Source organism: Petaurus breviceps, unplaced genomic scaffold, assembly GCF_028583685.1.
Source record: "Petaurus breviceps papuanus isolate PSGF00001 unplaced genomic scaffold, PetGlider_PUasm1.0 38, whole genome shotgun sequence".
NCBI classification, from domain to species: domain Eukaryota; kingdom Metazoa; phylum Chordata; class Mammalia; order Diprotodontia; family Petauridae; genus Petaurus; species Petaurus breviceps.
The window spans coordinates 38,575,813-38,594,434 of record NW_027186304.1 but is presented as its reverse complement, the minus strand read 5'-3'; the positions used below and the strand labels follow the sequence as shown (position 1 = coordinate 38,594,434).

At 39.6% G+C, this 18,622-nt stretch overlaps 1 protein-coding gene and 1 pseudogene across 9 annotated transcripts in view; both read left to right on the top strand.

Annotated features, from left to right (window-relative positions):
• The window catches only part of OSBPL1A (oxysterol binding protein like 1A), a 359,956-nt gene extending 345,089 nt beyond the window's left edge, over positions 1-14,867 (top strand). For all 9 annotated transcript variants that reach the window (XM_069099804.1, XM_069099806.1, XM_069099802.1 and 6 more), the window contains one exon: positions 13,566-14,867. In XM_069099804.1, coding sequence (XP_068955905.1) covers positions 13,566-13,668 — 103 coding nt within the window. In that variant the 3' untranslated portion in view covers positions 13,669-14,867. The remainder of the gene's footprint in view (positions 1-13,565) is intronic.
• Positions 3-10,454, top strand: LOC138170463 (large ribosomal subunit protein uL3 pseudogene; annotated as a pseudogene).
• Positions 14,868-18,622: the final 3,755 nt, after the last annotated feature.

Below are 18,622 nucleotides of genomic sequence, written 5' to 3'. Positions count from 1 at the left end.
ATGGGGGAGTACTCATTTGTCAGAAGTTTTTAGCAGATGAGAAGCAGTGTGTCCCATCTCAGACACATCCTGACTGTCTGACCATGGGCAAATCACTGAACCTCTCAGTGCTCTAGGCAACTCTACGACTGTAAGTTATGCAGAAGCCCAGCCTAGGGTAGAAGGAATTTCCTCCCCTAAGAGTTCCCTCTACCAGTGAAGTCACAGGTCCAGCCCCCCTTCCTGTTTTTAGCAGCAGAGCAGATCCAGATTAGCATAATAGTCTGACTGGTCCCTCCCAGACCTTTGCAATATGCATAGGCACTGTGTTTCTATCTCATCCTTGTTCCATTTGTGCTCAGCTTCAAAAATAATAGTTGACTAGTGTTCGCTAAGCCTGTCCCATTTGCCTTGACACACAGATTATGGACCATGCTTTCTCAACATATAGCCATGTTCTAATTCCTTTGATGTCCAGGGGTTTGAAAATGCTTAGGAAAGTCCACATGTGGAACTTGGGGAAAAGATGATTTCCAGTTTGCCCTAGCTCACAGAAATGGCCATTACCTGGGAAGAATGATGTAGTTGGCTATTTCTGGAATACTGACAATCTTCACAAATAAATGCCTGATTAAACAGTTGTCTTTCAAATTAAGAGTTATTGTAGGGTAGAGGTATAAGGCAGTGGCTTGTTAGCAGCTTGTAAACTTGAGAAATCAAGTCTTAACCTCAAACACTCACCAGTTATGTGAGTGTTTGAGGTTAAGACTTGAATTCCCAGGTTTACAAATTATTCACAGATTATGAATGTGTAAGTCACTTAACCTCAATTTCTTATTCTATAAGATACAGACAATAAAGCATTCCACATTTACCTCATAGTAGGTAATAAAAATATTTTGTAAAATTTCAAATTCTCCCTAAATATGAACTAAATCTAATAAATTCTACTTTTCTTCAAAAGGAGAGGACATTAATTCCACAGCTACAAATCTTGTCATAGCTAGTTAATAAGCCCTCTTCATATAATTTCCCATATTCCTATAATGCTCTTGCAGTTCAAAAGAAGACAGATTTAATAGATGAGCAAATCATAATGTAACACATTGAATTCCACATGAAAGGAAAAAGAGCAAATATAGGGTAAATGTTTTGCATGTATTTGTTTGAAAAAATAGCGGTTGTATCGTTGGCCCTGCTGCATTGGATTTAAGGATGAGGATAAAACTTCTTTCACTTTGATGACACCCTATACAAAGAGAGCAAAATAGACATATTTTCCCTAAACTGGAGACTCTATGTGAAAAGATTCTGATTGCTTGTCTAATTAGCCTCAGTTTGGAAAGTACATGTTAAATGTATGCTGTTTGATACTCTTTTGATCACCTAAGCTTTATTTATAGAAACTCTCCAGGGGACCTTAGAAATATCCAGTCTTCTCCTTTTCCCCTTTATACATAAGGCAGCTTAGTCCACAAGAGCATTGGGCTGCCCAGAGTCACAGAAGTGTTCAGTAACTGGTGCACAGCTCAACACCATGTCTTCAGACTCCACGCTCAGCTCTCTGCTTACATTACCACTACACAGAGGAATCTTACTCGACCCATTTTTCCTTGATTTAAAGTTTAAAAGAATATCTAAGGCCATCCAGCATATGAGGAAGCTGAGGCCCAGGGAAGTTGGGTGGCAGCCCCAGTGTCACAAGATAGTTATGAGAGGCAGAATTTTAACCCATGTTCCCAGACTCCAAAGCTAATGTCCTTTCCATTCTACGCCTCCTCCTCCTCATGTATGCATCTCTTTCCTTGTGGGAAACCTTACTTTTGAGTCAAGAAAAAAAAAGTTTATTTTTGATGTTATTTCTAATGTATCTTGAAGAAAATCCACTATTAGTAGTAGTATTCCTGATATTAATCCTTATTTTCCAGTCTGAGCTCAAACTCTGTAAGTAAGGGGTTCATTAAAAGTTATTCTTGTCAAATAGGAATTGTGACCATCAAGATCTGAGAGCTTGTTGACAGCTTTCTAGGAAAAACACAGTACAAGAGGAAGGAAAGATGTTATTGATACCCAGAACAGTATATACTTTTTCCCCCAGCTATCTATTTGGACCTTTAGGATCTATTAGGTATATGCTGTTTGTTATATCAAAAAATTATTCCACTGGCCCACTAGCTAGCTATAGGATATATACTTTGAGTTATCTCATCTGCCATCAAGAATGGTGATGGATTTGCACACTTATTGGACCAGTCCCTCTTGGGACCAGTTGCCCACAGACTCAGAAAAGCCATCCAGGCTTAATAGTTCAGTCTGTGAATGGAATATTTTTTTCCTTTAAAAAGCTGCCACTCCAGGCACAGGTGCAACAGTGGCAGCATGTCCCACAGAAAGTTCTCGGCTCCCAGGCATGGGTCTCTGGGCTTCCTGCCTCGAAAGAGAAGCAGCAGGCACCGGGGAAAGGTGAAGAGCTTCCCCAAAGGTGACCCCACCAAGCCCATCCACCCGACAGCCTTCCTGGGCTGTAAGGCTGGCATGACCCACATCGTGCGGGAGGTGGACAGGCCTGGCTCGAAGGTCAACAAGAAGGAAGTCGTCGAGGTTGTCACCATCGTGGAGACACCCCCCATGGTCATTGTAGGCATCATGGGCTACGTGCAGACCCCCCGGGGCCTGCGCAGCTTCAAAACCATCTTTGCTGAGCACATCAGTGATGAGTGTAGGAGGTCGTTCTATAAGAACTGGCATAATTCCAAGAAGAAGGCCTTCACCAAGTGCTGCAAGAAGTAGCAGGACCATGACGGCAAAAAGCAGCTGGAGAAAGACTTCAGCGGCATGAAGAAGTACTGCCAGGTGATCCACGTCATTGCCCACACCCAGATGTGCCTGCTGCCTCTGAAGCAGAAGAAGTCCCACCTGATGGAGATCCAGGTGAATGGCAGCAGCGTGGCTGAGAAGCTAGACTGGGCCTGGGAGAAGCTAGAACATCAGGTGCCCGTGTCCACCGTGTTTGGGCAGGACGAGATGATTGATGTCATTGGTGTGACCAAGGGGAAGGGCTACAAAGGTGTCACCAGCCGCTGGCACACAAAGAAACTGCCCCGAAAAACCCACCGAGGCCTGCGTGAGGTGGCATGCGTTGGAGCTTGGCATCCTGCCCGCATGGCCTTCTCTATGGCTCGAGCTGGTCAGAAGGGCTACCACTATTGCACCGAGATCAACAAGAAGATCTACAAGATTGGCCAGGGCTACCAGATCAAGGATGGCAAGCTGATCAAAAACAATGCGTCCACCGATTATGATCTGTCTGACAAGAGCATCCACCCTCTGGGAGGCTTCGTCCACTACGGTGAAGTGACCAATGCCTTTATTGTGCTGAAAGGCTGTGTCGTTGAGACCAAGAAGCGTGTCCTCACCCTGCGGAAGTCTCTGCTGGTACAGACCAAACGTCGTGCTCTGGAGAAGATCGACCTGAAGTTCATCGACACCACCTCCAAATTTGGTCACGGTTGGTTCCAGACCGTGGAGGAGAAGAAAGCTTTCATGGGACCGCTCAAAAAAAGACCGTGTCGCGAAAGAAGCTGCCTAGTTTTTGCAGATCAGTGTGGAGCTGGTGGATTCACAATAAATTTTTCAAGATTCAAAAAAAAAAAAAAGCTGCCACTCTTATTTCTATATACCACCAGGGGCCACCTTTGCTGTCTCTCCTTCGTCAGCACCATGTTCTTGCCAGTGAGCCCTAGTTCCCTTATTAGAAACTATTAGCAGAGCTCTTCTTCTGTCATGATTGGAAATCCAGTTCTAGCGAAGTCAGTCCGAGAGTAGCATGAAGCATAACCAGACACTAGATGCGAAGTATATTTGCCTGGAGCAGCAGAATGGATGATTTCAAGCAGTTGCACTTAGGTGTAGTTGTACCTTCAGACAGAAAACAGCCCTTGGTGACAATTCTTTGGTCTCTGTCTGTCTTGTGTAGTCTCTCTTCATAAATTGTGCACATTCTTCCTCATGTCCTATTTCATGTTTGAGAGATACTCTGCCATGAATAATAAGCCATGGGATGTATACCCCTAGCACGTGTATTTGGATGGTCAGCATTGGGCTCAGCACCAGGCCTAGCTAAGCATCAGGCCTGAGCCCTTTCAAAATGGGGGAGACGAGCCTGGGACTCATTACTGTCAGTCTTTACCACCAGTGAATGCTTATTTGTCCCACCTGAGAACGCTGGGTTCGCTCACCTACAGAATGGAGCTAGAGCTTTTTGGGAATGCTTGTTTGGAGGCTAGCCACTAGTGCTTCAGATAGGAATAATGGGGGCAGAGTTTATCTGAAGAAATTGAGCCGGGCTTTGGGAACACATTGGTGGAGTGGTGAGAGACTTGGGATGGGGTAGGAGAAGGAAAGGTTCCAGTGCGTCTTAGGCACCAATGACCAAAGAGTCTTGGGCCTTATGCTCCTGAGACAGGGGTATGGTTGCCCTTAGGTAATAGAATGGCTACTCTTTTACATAAAATAAAAGATATTGTTCAGGCAGTGTGGGGTAATGGAGAGGCTCCTAGCCTAAGAGTCTGCAGACCTGGGTTCCAAGTGATAGATCTGCCTCCTGCTGACTCTGATCTCTGGGCGAGGCACTTATGCTTAGTGACCCTGGCAGCTCTTTTAAGACCATGACTTGCAGAACAGCTGCTGACCCGTTTGGGCAGAGGTTTCCTCTGGACCAATATTGATGTCAATAGGCATGATTGATCTAGGACTTGGAATTCTGCTGTGGGCTCGGTAAGTTTTTTAAATGAAAGAGCAGTAATCTTCTCTTTCTCTTTTCCTTTCTGTTCCTCATTTCCCTCTGTCTCCCACACTCCTTGGCTTTAGAAAGATCACTTTTGGGAATCTCAGAGTTTTGCAGTGATGACTGGTGAAAGCTTGAGTTAATAGCAGTTATAGAAACTTTGTCACACGGCCCAGGACATTAAATACTATGGAGAAACAGTCTTGTAGTTCAAAGATTAGGCAAACTGTAGACCTGGGTGGGGGGGACCTGCAACTTCAAGGCCACATGTGGCCCTCTAGGTCCTCCAGTGCAGCCCTTTGACTGAATCCAAACTTCATAGAACCAAACCCCCTTAATAAAAGGATTTGTTCTGTAAAACTTGAACTCAGTCAAAAGGCTGCACCTGAGGACCTGGAGGGCTGTATATGACCTCAAGGCTGCAGGTTCCCTGCCCCTGCCTTATAAAAACAATACTGAATTGTACCAAAAACCCTTAGCCAGGTGGACATGCAAGGAATTTCTGATCCTTAGGGATCTCCCCTTTTGTACATAAGGAAGAAAAGGTCCAGATAAAATCTATCCCTCAGTGCATTTTACTGGATATGGCTATTGAATATGTCTCATTGCACAGATGACTTACTTTCCCCCCCACCCCTCCATTTTAAAACAGGAGAAACTCCATGGCGCAGGCTCCCAGGTTGTATGATTTATGATGCTTGCGATGACCTTGGTTTTGATTTGCCTGCTCTTTGAAGTGCTTTACTTGGCTAGGCTTAAGTTGTAGAATGTGTTCACTCTCTCTCCTTTTGAGACCTGGAGTATAACTGTGCCCCTTGTTTTAAACCAAAATGCTGGGACTCTTGGCAAATGTGCAGCTGTGCTGAGACTTTCATCAGTAGCTTCTGTGATTTGGTAGAAGTTCTGCTTTTTGTGTGAAGCTTTTAAAAGCCAGTTATCCTCAGCTTTCCCACTGCACTGTCTTCTCTGTGCCTAAGAAAATAGAGAATAGAGATGTGTACAAAGCAAGTACCTTGAATGAATATTGAAAATTTCTTCTTTGACATCTAGCTCAAAATTTATTCTTTTTTGAAAGAAAAGATCTCTTGAATGAACAATTCAATTCAATTCAACAAACATTTTCAAGCTCCTCCTATATCCTACTAAATCACTGTGATAGGGTCCTGGCTGAAACAAAATCCTTCCCTCAAGGTGGGGGGTGCAGATTACAATTTGGATCAATAAATGCTTGATAATTTGGGTAAGAAAGAGCATCAATTACAGGGAGACTCAGGAAGGGCATTTTCTTAGGCACAGCTGCAGGAGGGTAGAGTGCATCCAAGATGGGACAGGGATAAGGGATGGGGACACAAAGACACCTGGCAAAGTCAGAGGGAGTGCAGCTAGAATGCTGTTTCCTAGCAGAGTGGAACATAGAAAATAAGGAAAGAAAGTAGTCTGGAGACTGGTTATAGAAGGCTTTGAAGGCCAGCCCAAATTCATATTATTTTCTCAGGGGCAGCAGAGACTGTTGAAGCTTTTTGAGCCAGGGCAGTGACCTGGCCAGCTGTGTCACTGTCTCTGAGCTGTCCATCCCAGTCTGTACAGTTGTCCTGTTAGCTGCTAGGATTCCATGGAGAAGCAGAGCCCCCTGGGGGCAGCTGGCCAGGGCTGCAGCATCTGAGTAGTGGCCAAGGAAGGACCTTGGGTATTGGGGGGTAAGCAGAAAGAGTCTGCTTCAGGTAGATGAGAAGATTTATATGTCTGAGGAGACAAACACTTCAGTTCTTTTATCAACATTTAAACACCATTGTACCTTATTTTGGATATGTAATTGCCAGGTGTTTAGGTAGGGTGGTTTGGAATGTTTGAAGTTTCTGATTGTGTTTTTTTGCTTGTTTTTGCATTTAACTATTAATTTATTTATTTTAACTATTTATATAGTTTTATTTTTTTATCTAATTTTATAATCTAAATAGATTTAACTATTATAATTTATAATGGAACCGTGAATGAAATAGAGTCATAAACATGGGGCAGGATACATATTATTTGGGGAATATCTTTTTTTTGGGGGGGGGGGAATATCTTATAAATAATTTTCAAAATCTGTCAGATAAAAATTACATTGAGCCCTCAGCATTTGAATTTGGGGCCTCTATCCCCTGTGCTAGCTTTCCTCCAACCCAACTTGGCCACCTTTCAGGGACTACTTTCTTCGCTTGTCCACATCAGTAAGCTAACAAAACTTAAACAGTTCTATGCAACAGAGTCCTCCAGATGTAGATTCTTAAAAAAACTAAACAGAAAGGTAACAGAATAGTATTTTTAAAAATTTCTTCTCATGCCTATTGCCTGATCCTCATTCAATTTAATTTGATTTAGTAAATTAATTTAATAAAGTAAAAAACCTTAATAAACCTAATTTAATAAGCATTTCTTAAATGCTTATTAAAATGCTCACCTACTATATTTATATCTTAACTATACTCAGTGTGTATTATTGTTATGTATATACATATAAGTATGTATTATTGTTAAGCACTATGCTAGGCAAAAAGGACGTCCTCAAAGGCACATATGTAACGTATAAAACACAGATTATTTTATAAGGCCTTCTTCACTCTGCCTCCTCTATCCTAAAGAATGCTGGGAGGGAGGGCAGAGAAATGTGTCCCAGGTCCGGGTGCCCTGCCCATGGGGCTCATGAAGGTAGGCAAGCCCACCACACTGGACTACCAAGGAGGGAGCAGGGGAGGAGATGTGCAGCAGTGCACTCTGGGAGAAGGCAGCATGGGATAGGGGGAAGAAAGTCAAAGGTCCTGAGATTGCAGCCTGGCTCTGTGTAACCTTGAGCAATGACTTCACTTCTGTAGGCCTCCGTTTTTTCATTCCTTGTAGCTTTAAATCTTAGGTCCTAGGATGAACACAGACTGGACGGCGGGAGTTTGGGGTGATCCTGCTCAAGCTCCTCTTGTATTTTCCCAAGCCATAGGACAGGATTGGGGCATCAGATTAGCCGTGGGCTGTGAACCCTTGGATGGAGTATCTAGCTTCTAGTCCTTCACGCTTAACTTCTTTGGGCCTCAGTTTCTTTTTCTGTAAAATTAGGGGCCTGGTTAAATTACTTCTAAAGTTTCTTCTAGATCTATGATTCTTTCAAGTGTTTCTCTTTATCAAACCTTACTCTTTCTATTAATAATTTCTATCCGTTGTTCCTTGTCCGAGTCTTTGGGGCCAACCAAAACAAGTATTCTCTCTGACAGCATTACAACCCTTCATATGGTCAAGGACAGCATTAATGTTCCCCACATCCCCGGGTTCTTTGTTCTCCTGGACTAAACATCCCTGTTTCTTCAAACAGTCTTCACATGATACGAGCTTCAAGGTCTTCACTATCTTGGTTCCCTGCCTTGACATGCTTTCCATCTTGTTAATACCACTGCTAAAATACATCACCCAGAACTAAGCACACAAGTTTAGGGGTGGCCTGAGCAAGGCAGAATACAGGGGGATGAGCCAGTCCTGGATGCCTCTCTTAATGCAGCCCATTCTCTTTTTGGCTGTCATAGCATGCTTTTGATTCATTATGCATACAATCCATTAAAACTCTCCGATCTTTTTGAGATAGCTGTTTTTTCATGCAGGAGTCTTGGAAAAGTTAATTTAGCACAAAACTTTTCTTCCTTAAGATGCTACCTGGCCCAATGATTTACTCCATGAATCAAATGATTTCCATTTATCATTACAGCAGGAAAATGACATCAAGTCAAAACATCACTTACCAAGTTTAAACTGTGCTTTAATAACTAACCACAATTTTTTTTTGAAGGTAGTGATATAGCCAAGTGAAAAAAAATTGTATTTTTCCTCCCAGTTAGGAGGGAAAACTATCATTTTGGAAATAATTTTTTTCTTAACATTAGAGCAGACTGGAAAACCATAGCCTCAGCATTCACTACCTCTAAATTATAGAGCTTGTGCTTCATTTTCAGGTGTTAGAGGGAAAGTCACTCCACCCCCATCAATTAGAATTAGTCAATACACCTCTGTCCAGTTTGTGGATTAACCACTTACCTTGCTTTCCTTCTCTGCCTACTACCTATATACCTGATGTGTGCCCTTTTGGACATGTCCTCTTTGTAAGATTCTTCTTGGAGGCTAAAGCAGGAAGGGAAGGAACAAGGAAACAAAACTTGTAAGTTGGTATTTTATAATAGTAAACATTTATCAAGTGCCTGTTTTATGGAGAGCACTGTGATAAATATTGGAGGAAATGGAGTTCAGATAATAACAGTAGTGATAACTGGCATTTATATCAACTTACATAAGTTAACAAAGATCATAAACATACCTTTGATTCCCACAACCACCTGGTGTGAGGTGGATCCTACAGATACTCTGCTTTCCATTTTACATATGAATCCCCTGAGGCTCTGTCAGTGTCAGAATTTGAACTGTGCTGCCTCTTCAGTGCCTTCTAAGACTCGAATAAGGGTGTGAAGATTGCCCATTTGAACAGCAAGGTTAGTAGTGAGGGAACCAGAAGGTGAACTATATCCACAAGAAATTAAAAATTGATGTCTGCATGGTATGACTTCTTTTTAAAAGAGCTATGCTTAATGATAAAATATCTATTTTTAGGTATTAGGAACTTACTAAATCCACAACACCCCAGAATGTTTGTTTAAATTACAGGTTATACTGAAGCCATAGCTCATGATCACATTAAGCTCTCTGGTTTTTTATTTTTATTTTTTTTGCTTTTTCGAGGGCAATTGGGGTTAAGTGACTTGCCCAAGCCACACGGCTAGTTTTTTGTGTTAAGTGTCTGAGGTCGGATTAGAATTTAGGTCCTCCTGACTCCAGGGCCGGTGCTCTATTCACTGCGCCACCTAGCGGCCCCTCTCTGTTTTTTAAAATAGTTTCAGACAAACTAATCTCACTAAAATGGGATAACGCTTTCACTCCTTTCTGCCATTTACAATAGTCACACCGTACAAAAGTGGCTCTTGAATATTTTCTGTACAGCCACATTCCCTTGTTCCTCCCTGAATCATCATGCAGAACTTTTGACCCATTGGAACTGACCATGTAGATGAGCCCTTCTTCATGAAACAGGCTCTGCTCAAGGACTGGACCGTGATAAGAGGTTAAGAACTTACATCTGGATGCTGATTTATTGTTATAGAGCACTTTACATGCATGATTTCATTTGCTTACGGTATTTTGAGGGAGTCATTGAATTGTCCCAGTATTACAGCTGAGGAAATGAAGGCTCACAGAGCTTAAAGAACTTGACCTAAAAGGGAGTGGATAGCCTGGAATTCTACAGTAACTTCTGATCCCGAATCTAGTCCTTACTCAGCTACTTTGCTTTGAAAAGCCTTTGTGGAGAACACAGGAATAAACTGTTGGCCAGTTTGTGTGTTTTTACTTTGGATAGATTTTAATTGTTCTTGTATTCCTTGACCTCAGTCACCAGAAGGAATTTAAATTTAGACTTTTTTTAAAATAGGAAAAAAAAAACTGGGGTGGCTAGGTGGCACAGTAAATAGAGCACTGGCCCTGGAATCAGGAGGACCCAAGTTCAAATCTGGCCTCAGACACTTGACACTTAACACTTATTAGTCATGTGACTTTAGGCAAGTCACTTAACCCCAATTGCCCTGCTCTCCCCCCTCCAAAAAGAAAAAAGAAAGAAAAATAACCAATTTGATTTAGTCTCTTAGACTCTGAAATCCTGCTGCTAGTGTTAAGAACTATGCCTATTTGATGATTGTTTAATTGATCTTTCCAGCCATTGACCCAAAGGTCCCTGAAATTTAAGGTGCAGATTTTATTCTTCCTGCTGTTCTCCATCTTTCTGTTCCAGTTTTCCCTCTAACTCTGGCCATTATAATACTATGTTTCCCCGATAATAAGACACTATCTTATTATTTTTTTTTGGACAGAAAAACACCAGAGGGCTTATTTTCAGGGGAGGGCTTATTTTAATGAACATTGACAGCAATTTTAATAAACAGGTAAATGTGAACAAAAAAACGTACCTTTATTCAATAATGATCATGTCATCTTCTTCAACAACATCGTCATAAGTGTCCATACCCTGAATTCCGTCCTGGATGTCTTGCGCTCGGAGCGCGGCGTGCGTTTCACCCGGGGGGGGGGGGACGGTGCATACAGAGGGTACCGTAATGTAGCATGTAGCTCAGGGGATCACCTTCACTACAGTAGCAATCTCAATAGGGCTTATTTTAGAGGAATCTTACACAGTAAGGGGAGGGCTTATTTTCGCGATAGGTCTTATTATCGGGGAACCATGGTATCACCCATGCATTTTTCCTCTCTGCCTCTGTCTCTCTCTCTCTGTCTCTCTATCCCATTCTCTCCTCTTCTCTCCCCCTTTCTTCCCTCTCCATCCCTCCCTTCCCTCCCTGTCTCCCTCCCTCTCTCTTGATTTAAACTTGATGCCCATTTGTGTAGAGAAGAAAGAGGACTGAAAGTCATTTGACATCTCAGTCTCAGTTTCCTCATCTGTAAAATGAGAGAGGACCTCTGGAGGCCCCTTCTCTCTCTAAATCTATGATATACCAATCAGTTAACAGACATTTTATTATGTTTACTGATGATAAAAATAGATCCAAATATTTTTAAACAGCACTCTGGGATTTTGAGTCCACTGGTAATTCAGGCATTTTTACTTCATTATGTTTTTAACAATTCTATAGACCTTTATTTATCCTATTTAATAATTCCTCATCACTGTTCTCAGTTTACTTTTGTTTTCATAAACCATTTTCTTTACAGACCACTCACCCATATCACCATAGGAGATGTGCCTGTGAAGCAGTACCATTTCCTGCAAACTTTGTAGAAACCGCTTTCAGTGCTATTTCTTCACGTAGAAAAAAAAAATGTAAATGTTATGATTAAAGTCCCACTCTTGCTAGTGGGCACAGGCTGTTAGACTCTGTGTGTGTGTCTGTGTGTGTTAAAATTGTGTGTGTGTGTGTGTGTGAAAATTCCCTTCAGACCAAATAGAAACTATCATATTCCTAATGTTTTGATACACAAATTTACCTATACATGTGAGATCTAATTTTGTACTTTGCTAACTCAGAACTGAATGAAATTAGTTTCTTTTTATTACACATAATACATTTGTGGAAGTGTTCTATAAGTTAAATGCTTCACTTTTATCATGTACTTATGCTATACAGGTAACTCTTAATTATCAGTCTAATTAGAAAGGCAGCAGTGGATAACGTACAACTTTTCTGAACTACTAGATTTTTGCTTTACTACAGAAATTTTCCTTCTTTATAACTTTTGCAGAAATTAATTGTAGTTGCCTAAAATCTCTTTGCTTTACTTGAGTCCAGACCAGGAGGGGAAAGGAAATAGACATGGACTGAGTAGCAAGGGAGGTAAAAATGGGGACTGAAAAAAAAAATGACAAAGACTATCCATATTCAGATACCTGAGAGCTCATAGTTTCTTTCTTGGAAAGCAATTAAACTAATACATAAGCATAAAAATAAGACTAAGCTTTTTTTTAGAAATGATCATCAGAAAATCAGGTTTGACAAACTAACACACTTAATCTCTGATTGCAAATAGTTAACCAAATGCCACAGGTTCTTAGTTATGTTGGTTATGTTATAGAACCTATTTGGGGACTTTGTTTCAAATATTATCCAACTTTTTGTTCTTGAATGTTTGGGTTCTTTTTAAAAACTATTTTGAAGAAATGTCGAGAGGTACTCTTATTAACCTATAGACCAAGTTTTAAATAGCAAATCTCAATATGAATTCTGAGAGAAAGTGGTTTAGTTCTTCCTAGGACCCCAAAAGTATAGGTTTTCCAAATGAAAAAAAGATTATCTCCTACATAGGAATAATTATCATGGTTAGGATGACCTGAGAATGAAATTAGAATTGAAGAACAAGAATACACATTTAGAGTTGAAAGGTGCCTTTTAAAGCATCTGTTTTAACCCCTTCATTTTACTCAGGGAGACATCCAGAGCCATTTAGGTATGTTGCCTTTTTGTGAGGTTATTTTTACTTAGGAGAATCTTTTATGATGATGTTTAGCATGCAGGGTGGTGTAAGGATGGGGAAAGAAAGTAAAGAAAACAAGTGAAGCAAAATCATTCATTCTGGCAGCTCTGCAGGATGGCCTGTACTACTTGTACCATAAGCTAAACTCTTAAGCATTGGGTAGTATCTGCAATCCTGCCCCATTTCAGCTGGGTTATTATCCCTCTAGGAGCACCACACCGTTATAAAAAGAGGAAATCAGAACTGTTCTTTTAGTGTTTATTCGTAAATTTCCATTGTTCTGTTCTCAGAACAAAAGGAAATTTTAAGCAATGAAACACTTTGAAGCAGCAGTGAATTCCTACACGCCAGTGGAGGCTTGTTGTGCTTGGGGAATGTGTTCTTGTGGTGGTTGTGTTTTGGCAAGAAGTTAGTCTGCATGCTCATAAGTTGTTTCATTTATTCAAATCTGCTTTGAAGAAAACACTCAACAGACCCCTTAATATAACGTCTTTGTCCAGATTCACAACAACAGGAATCGTTTCTGTTTTCATCTTTGGAATAATACCTGTGAGCCATTTTCTAAGCATGGTCTGTTTAAGTAACTGTGAACGACATCATTGGATTTCCAAGACACTGCTTTTGTTAACATTTATTCTCTTAAAATTAAGCTTCAGTCTAGATCTATAGCAAAGCAGCTTTGAATTCTGAAGCTGAGTGTTTCATTTTAAATCGTCTTTCCCTCACAAACCTTGTCCTCCTTTCATTCCAACAGGTGGTTCCATCAAGGGCCCAATCCCTACAATGGAGCACAGGACTGGCTTTACTCAGGCAGCTACTGGGACAGAAACTACTTTAATTTGCCTGACATTTATTAAAAATACAGTTAGAACCCATTGGTTAATCTACAAATCAGTCTTAAGTCTGTGTTTCTAAAGGATTTTTTTTTTCTGTTTTTATTCGTCTTAAAAAAAAAAAAGGAAAGCCTACCCATGAAAATTTGCATTTCATACAACTAGTAATGTGGTGGCATTGGTTCTGAAAGACTTGGGGAAAATAATAGTTTTGCTACCTGAAGATTCTCACTTGGGATAGTGTTTTATAAGGGGGGGGGGGGCTGTTAGGGAATCTGATTTTTTTATGGCTATTTCTGCCATATGTGTTAAAGGAAATTGCTACCCAAAGAGAAACTCTTAAGTTTGTGGAAAGAAGTTGGATCCTCAAAGCAAGTCAAAAAGGTAGTTTTTATGCAGATATGGTAGATGTAACCTAGGAATCTTGAGAATACACCCAAATGTTCATGTGGTCAAACTTAAAACCAGATATAACATTTTGTAAAGATTTACTTCATTAATAAAAGTAGCTTTTCTTTATAATAATTCCCTCCTTTTTCACCCATTACCCCCAATCCCAGTCCAGAATATTCAGAATAAGTATTATTGATTTAAAATTTCTCCAGGATTAAAATGGTAACTAATAGGCAAGGTATTTTATGTTTTACTCACTTCAGTGCAGTGTATTGAATTTACTTTTACCTTCTCCTGTAACCAGTCTTATTTTAAAGCATCAAAAACATTTAAATTACACAAATTTGAATCAAAAATGTGTGTTCCTAATAAATTAAATTTTTTTTGATTCGTAAAAATTCACTAGAATTTGTAGGGTGTTGACCATTAAAAAAATGACAAGCCTTTTTAAATGTCAAGTTCCATTGGTACATACCGCTGGAGAAATTAAATTGCACATGTGTATGTATTGTAAGTATCAAACTATATAAAAAAAGTAGGTCTTGTGCATTTCATGTCTACAAGGCACCTGTGTACTTAAGATATGTATGGAGACCTATTGTACAGTAGCTTTGCCCCTTTAATTGGGGTGCATTAAATCTTGTGGTATTTATACACACACACACACATATACATATATATATATATATATATGCACACACTAAACTGGGACATAGCTTAGGAGTGCTTAAGTAGCTCCTGCAAAATGTTTTAATTGCTCTCTTACAGTTAACAGGTGTTATAATGAAAAATTTAACTGCTGCTAAATAAAGACTTTAGAACATTCCAAAGATGTGTTTTTTTTTTAATTTAAAATGTACTCTCTTAACAGTGACTCTCGTTATCACATTTTCCTTTGTTACTGCCCCCTGAAGTTACCCTGTCTGTATAGAACCCAGAGGTATTGTCCATATTGTAAGCATGCAATATAATCTTAATGAGTCAAATTACATCAAATTCTCCTGCTAGTAAATGTATTACAAATTAGTTCCATTATAATACAAATGTGAATTAAATATAAAATAGGTTATGGTTGAGAATTTAAATGTTGGCCAGAATATTTAGTCTTCTAGTTCCTTATACATGTGGCTAACAGGTTTGCTGGAGTGGGAAGGGTTATCCTTTCTCTCCATAAATACATACACTGAAGGCCACATCTTATCATATAAGTTGAGCTCTATATTTGATTGTTCTACAAATAACTTTAAATAAATAAAGCATTAAGTACTCAAGTGCTTGCATACCTTCTAAACTGTAGAACATCTAAATCAGAAAAAAATAAAACAGGAAAACACCCCAGTGCTTGCATGAAGTTTATTGATATACTATTCATGGTGGTAGATTCCACCTTGAACATTGTCTCAAACAGCGTCATTTTCGGCATCTGTTAAAGGGAATAATGTACATATTTAATGTTTACATGTAGGCATGATACTGACCATATTGAAATGGGTGGTGGACTAAAAGTCCACAGTTCTTGTCCAGATCTGTTTTGAGAATGCTTTATTATTCTTTATTCAAATTATGCTGGATCCATACTTGGTTGTAGTAAGTTTAACAGCAACCTACTTTTATGCTAAAACTGGTTTATTATCTTATCAACTGATAAAAAGTGATAGAGTAGGGATAGCTAGGGGGCGCAGTGAGTAGAGCACCGGCCCTGGAGTCAGGAGGACCTGAGTTCAAATTTGGCCTCAGACACTTAACACAAAAACTAGCCATGTGACCTTGGGCAAGTCACAACCCCAATTGCCCTCCAAAAAAAGAAAAGAAAAGTGATAGAGTAGATTATTTCAACCCTCACAGGAAGATTTTGCCAATTTGTGAATTTGAAGGATCCAAATCAGAGGTTGCTTTGGGAAATAGTTATCTGTATGGTGTATGGCACTTTGGAATAACTTGAACTAATTTATTCCATTCTAATTTTTCTTATATAACAGCAGTGAAAAGGTGCAGGGCTTTTCCTGATTAATCCCACAGGTTCATTTTGAAATTTTGGCAGCATCTCCCAGATTACTCCCTGGAACTGATGTATCTACCATATACTGCGTGTGTATACACACAGAGGGGCACACATACATACATGGCTATATAGATATATACATCTATATACCTGTTTATACAAACACACACTCGCCACAATGTCAGAGAAGTGAGGGAGTGGCATAAGTGCCTCCTAACTGGAAAGATCTAGCTTTTTCAAGTGCTACAGGAAACAGGTCCATTTAAAAACCACAGGATATGAATCCACAGCTTCATATGTCAGGCCTCTAGTCTGAAACTCATAGATATCTTTACTATAGTTCCATCCCAGCAGGGTTAATTCAGTGATAGTAGCTTTTTTGAAGGCTATAGGAGATAACCATCAGATCTTCAAATATGTTCAGTATTATCTTTTACAGACCTTTTAAAAGAATTTTGGTAAAGGTTTTCAAGGTATAATTAGATCAGTGCTCGATGTAAAAAGGCTGGGCTTCACTTTGTACCCTTTAAATGACTAAAGCCTCAAAACAATATAGATCTTATTCAGGGTGACTTTTTTTCCTCAAAGGATATGTTATCTGGCTTCTTAATAAGGTCTTAATACTTTAAGAGACATCCCACACCCTGATTTGTGGAAATTTGAAATTTGGACACCGAACTATTCTTTTAAATGTCGATTATGAATTACCCTTTGAAGTTAAAAGGTACTTATTAGTGTCCCTATTCCTTCTTCCTGAGGCTACAACAGAGTAAAAACAGTCTGATCTCATGCTCATATTAAACTCAGTAACTTAATTTATCTTAGAATTATCCTGACTTTCTAAACATAAATCCATTTTCACTGTGTGATTGCTTTCTTATCACTGATGTCTCAAAAACAACTTAACATATGGTTATGTGGCCGTTAATATAAGCTGTATCCTTAATGGAAAGCAGAGAATGAAAATTAAAAGTTTCTAACTAGAATTCCGACTGGAGCAGAAGGAAAACAGTTCCACAAATGGATGCAATAAGACCACAGCTTTTGAACAGGACTTATGACATCATCAGAGGTCAAACACCTCAACTTCACAGATGAGTGAAGTGATCCTCGGAGAGATTCAGTGACTCGCCCTGTTGTCCCGCAGTCATTGTAATTCAGCTTCTCTGACCGTAAACCCTTCCACTTCACTGTTGCTAACTACTTCACCAACTCCCGGTTTCACTGATGTAGGAGCTCCTTCCTTTGATACAAAACATAACTTCCTCTCTGTCTTGATAGGCAACTTTCTGGTTTGCTGTGGTTGCAATAATTTATCACCAGGTAGCCTACATCTAGTGATAAGCATCTCCAAAGTTGGCTATGTAACAACATCCCAGATAATACATCCATTATTGGTCCATATTTAAAGCCCTTCCAGCTTGGAGCATCTGTCAGAACTTTTACTTCACTGAAACAGCCTTCGATAATTCTTCATACAAGACACTGGAATAGGGCTTCTATGAACTTTATAGGCACTGGAATAGGACATTAGTATTAAACCACAATTTAAATTAAATCTCAGGAACAGTCCTAGGAACAGGCAGACTTCTTTCCCCAAACCAGCTCAGCTAAAGACCAAAACCATACTCACTGGGAGGACGGCCACTACTGATGTCTTTGGCCACAGCAATCGGTAAAACAAGATAACTATATAAAATGGCCCTTAGTCCTATATGACCATCTCTTGCTACTGTGGTTATGGTAGCAAACTGTAAGAAAAAGGAGCAGAGAGTGTTAGAAATTAGAGGGTTTTGACCATTATAAAAATTAAATTATAATAATACTACTCTTAGAAAAGGGTCAGTGATTGTTGACATTCTCACTATAAATAAGTCCAGAAGATGAGAGGAAGTGGAAACTAAATGGAAGTGTGATTCTCAGGTTCCCTTTGGAGAAGCAAATAAGGTACCTAAGAATTGGTTTTAACATAAATCTAGAAACAACAAGGAGAAAAAAAGTCACTAGGTGCTTGGTCATCCACATTGCACCCCTCAGATCAAAGATTTGCTAAAAGACAAAAGACGTAATGAAGATTATTGTGGATTATGCAGCCACAGAAAAAAGTGAGAAATATTCTACAAAGGACTAGATAAGGCTCTCCAAAATAAACCACTTAATGCTTTAACACCTAATGACTTCAGTGCAAACATGGGAAAGACTTTGAAAAATGTTTTTAAAAGTAGTTCAAGAGGAGGAAATGAAAGACCAGAGGCTTGTGGACTCTGCAGAGGCCTTACATCTATGTATCAAACATTCTTTGCAAGAGGATTGAAAAGTTCTGTACATAGTTAGCACTAAATGGCATTGCAAAGAATGAAGCTGATTATATTGTGACAGGAAAGGATAGGTTACTGATAGACAATTTCCAAATTGTATGCATACTACTGGTGGTAGAACAATTATCAAAGACAATATTAAACCAGAAAATTAACATCGAAAAGAAACTGTTCATTTGAAGAAGATACAAATTGATAGAATGACATTGAAAAATGTGAAATTGGTGAACTGACACTGAAACAGATTAGCACCATTTCTGAAGGA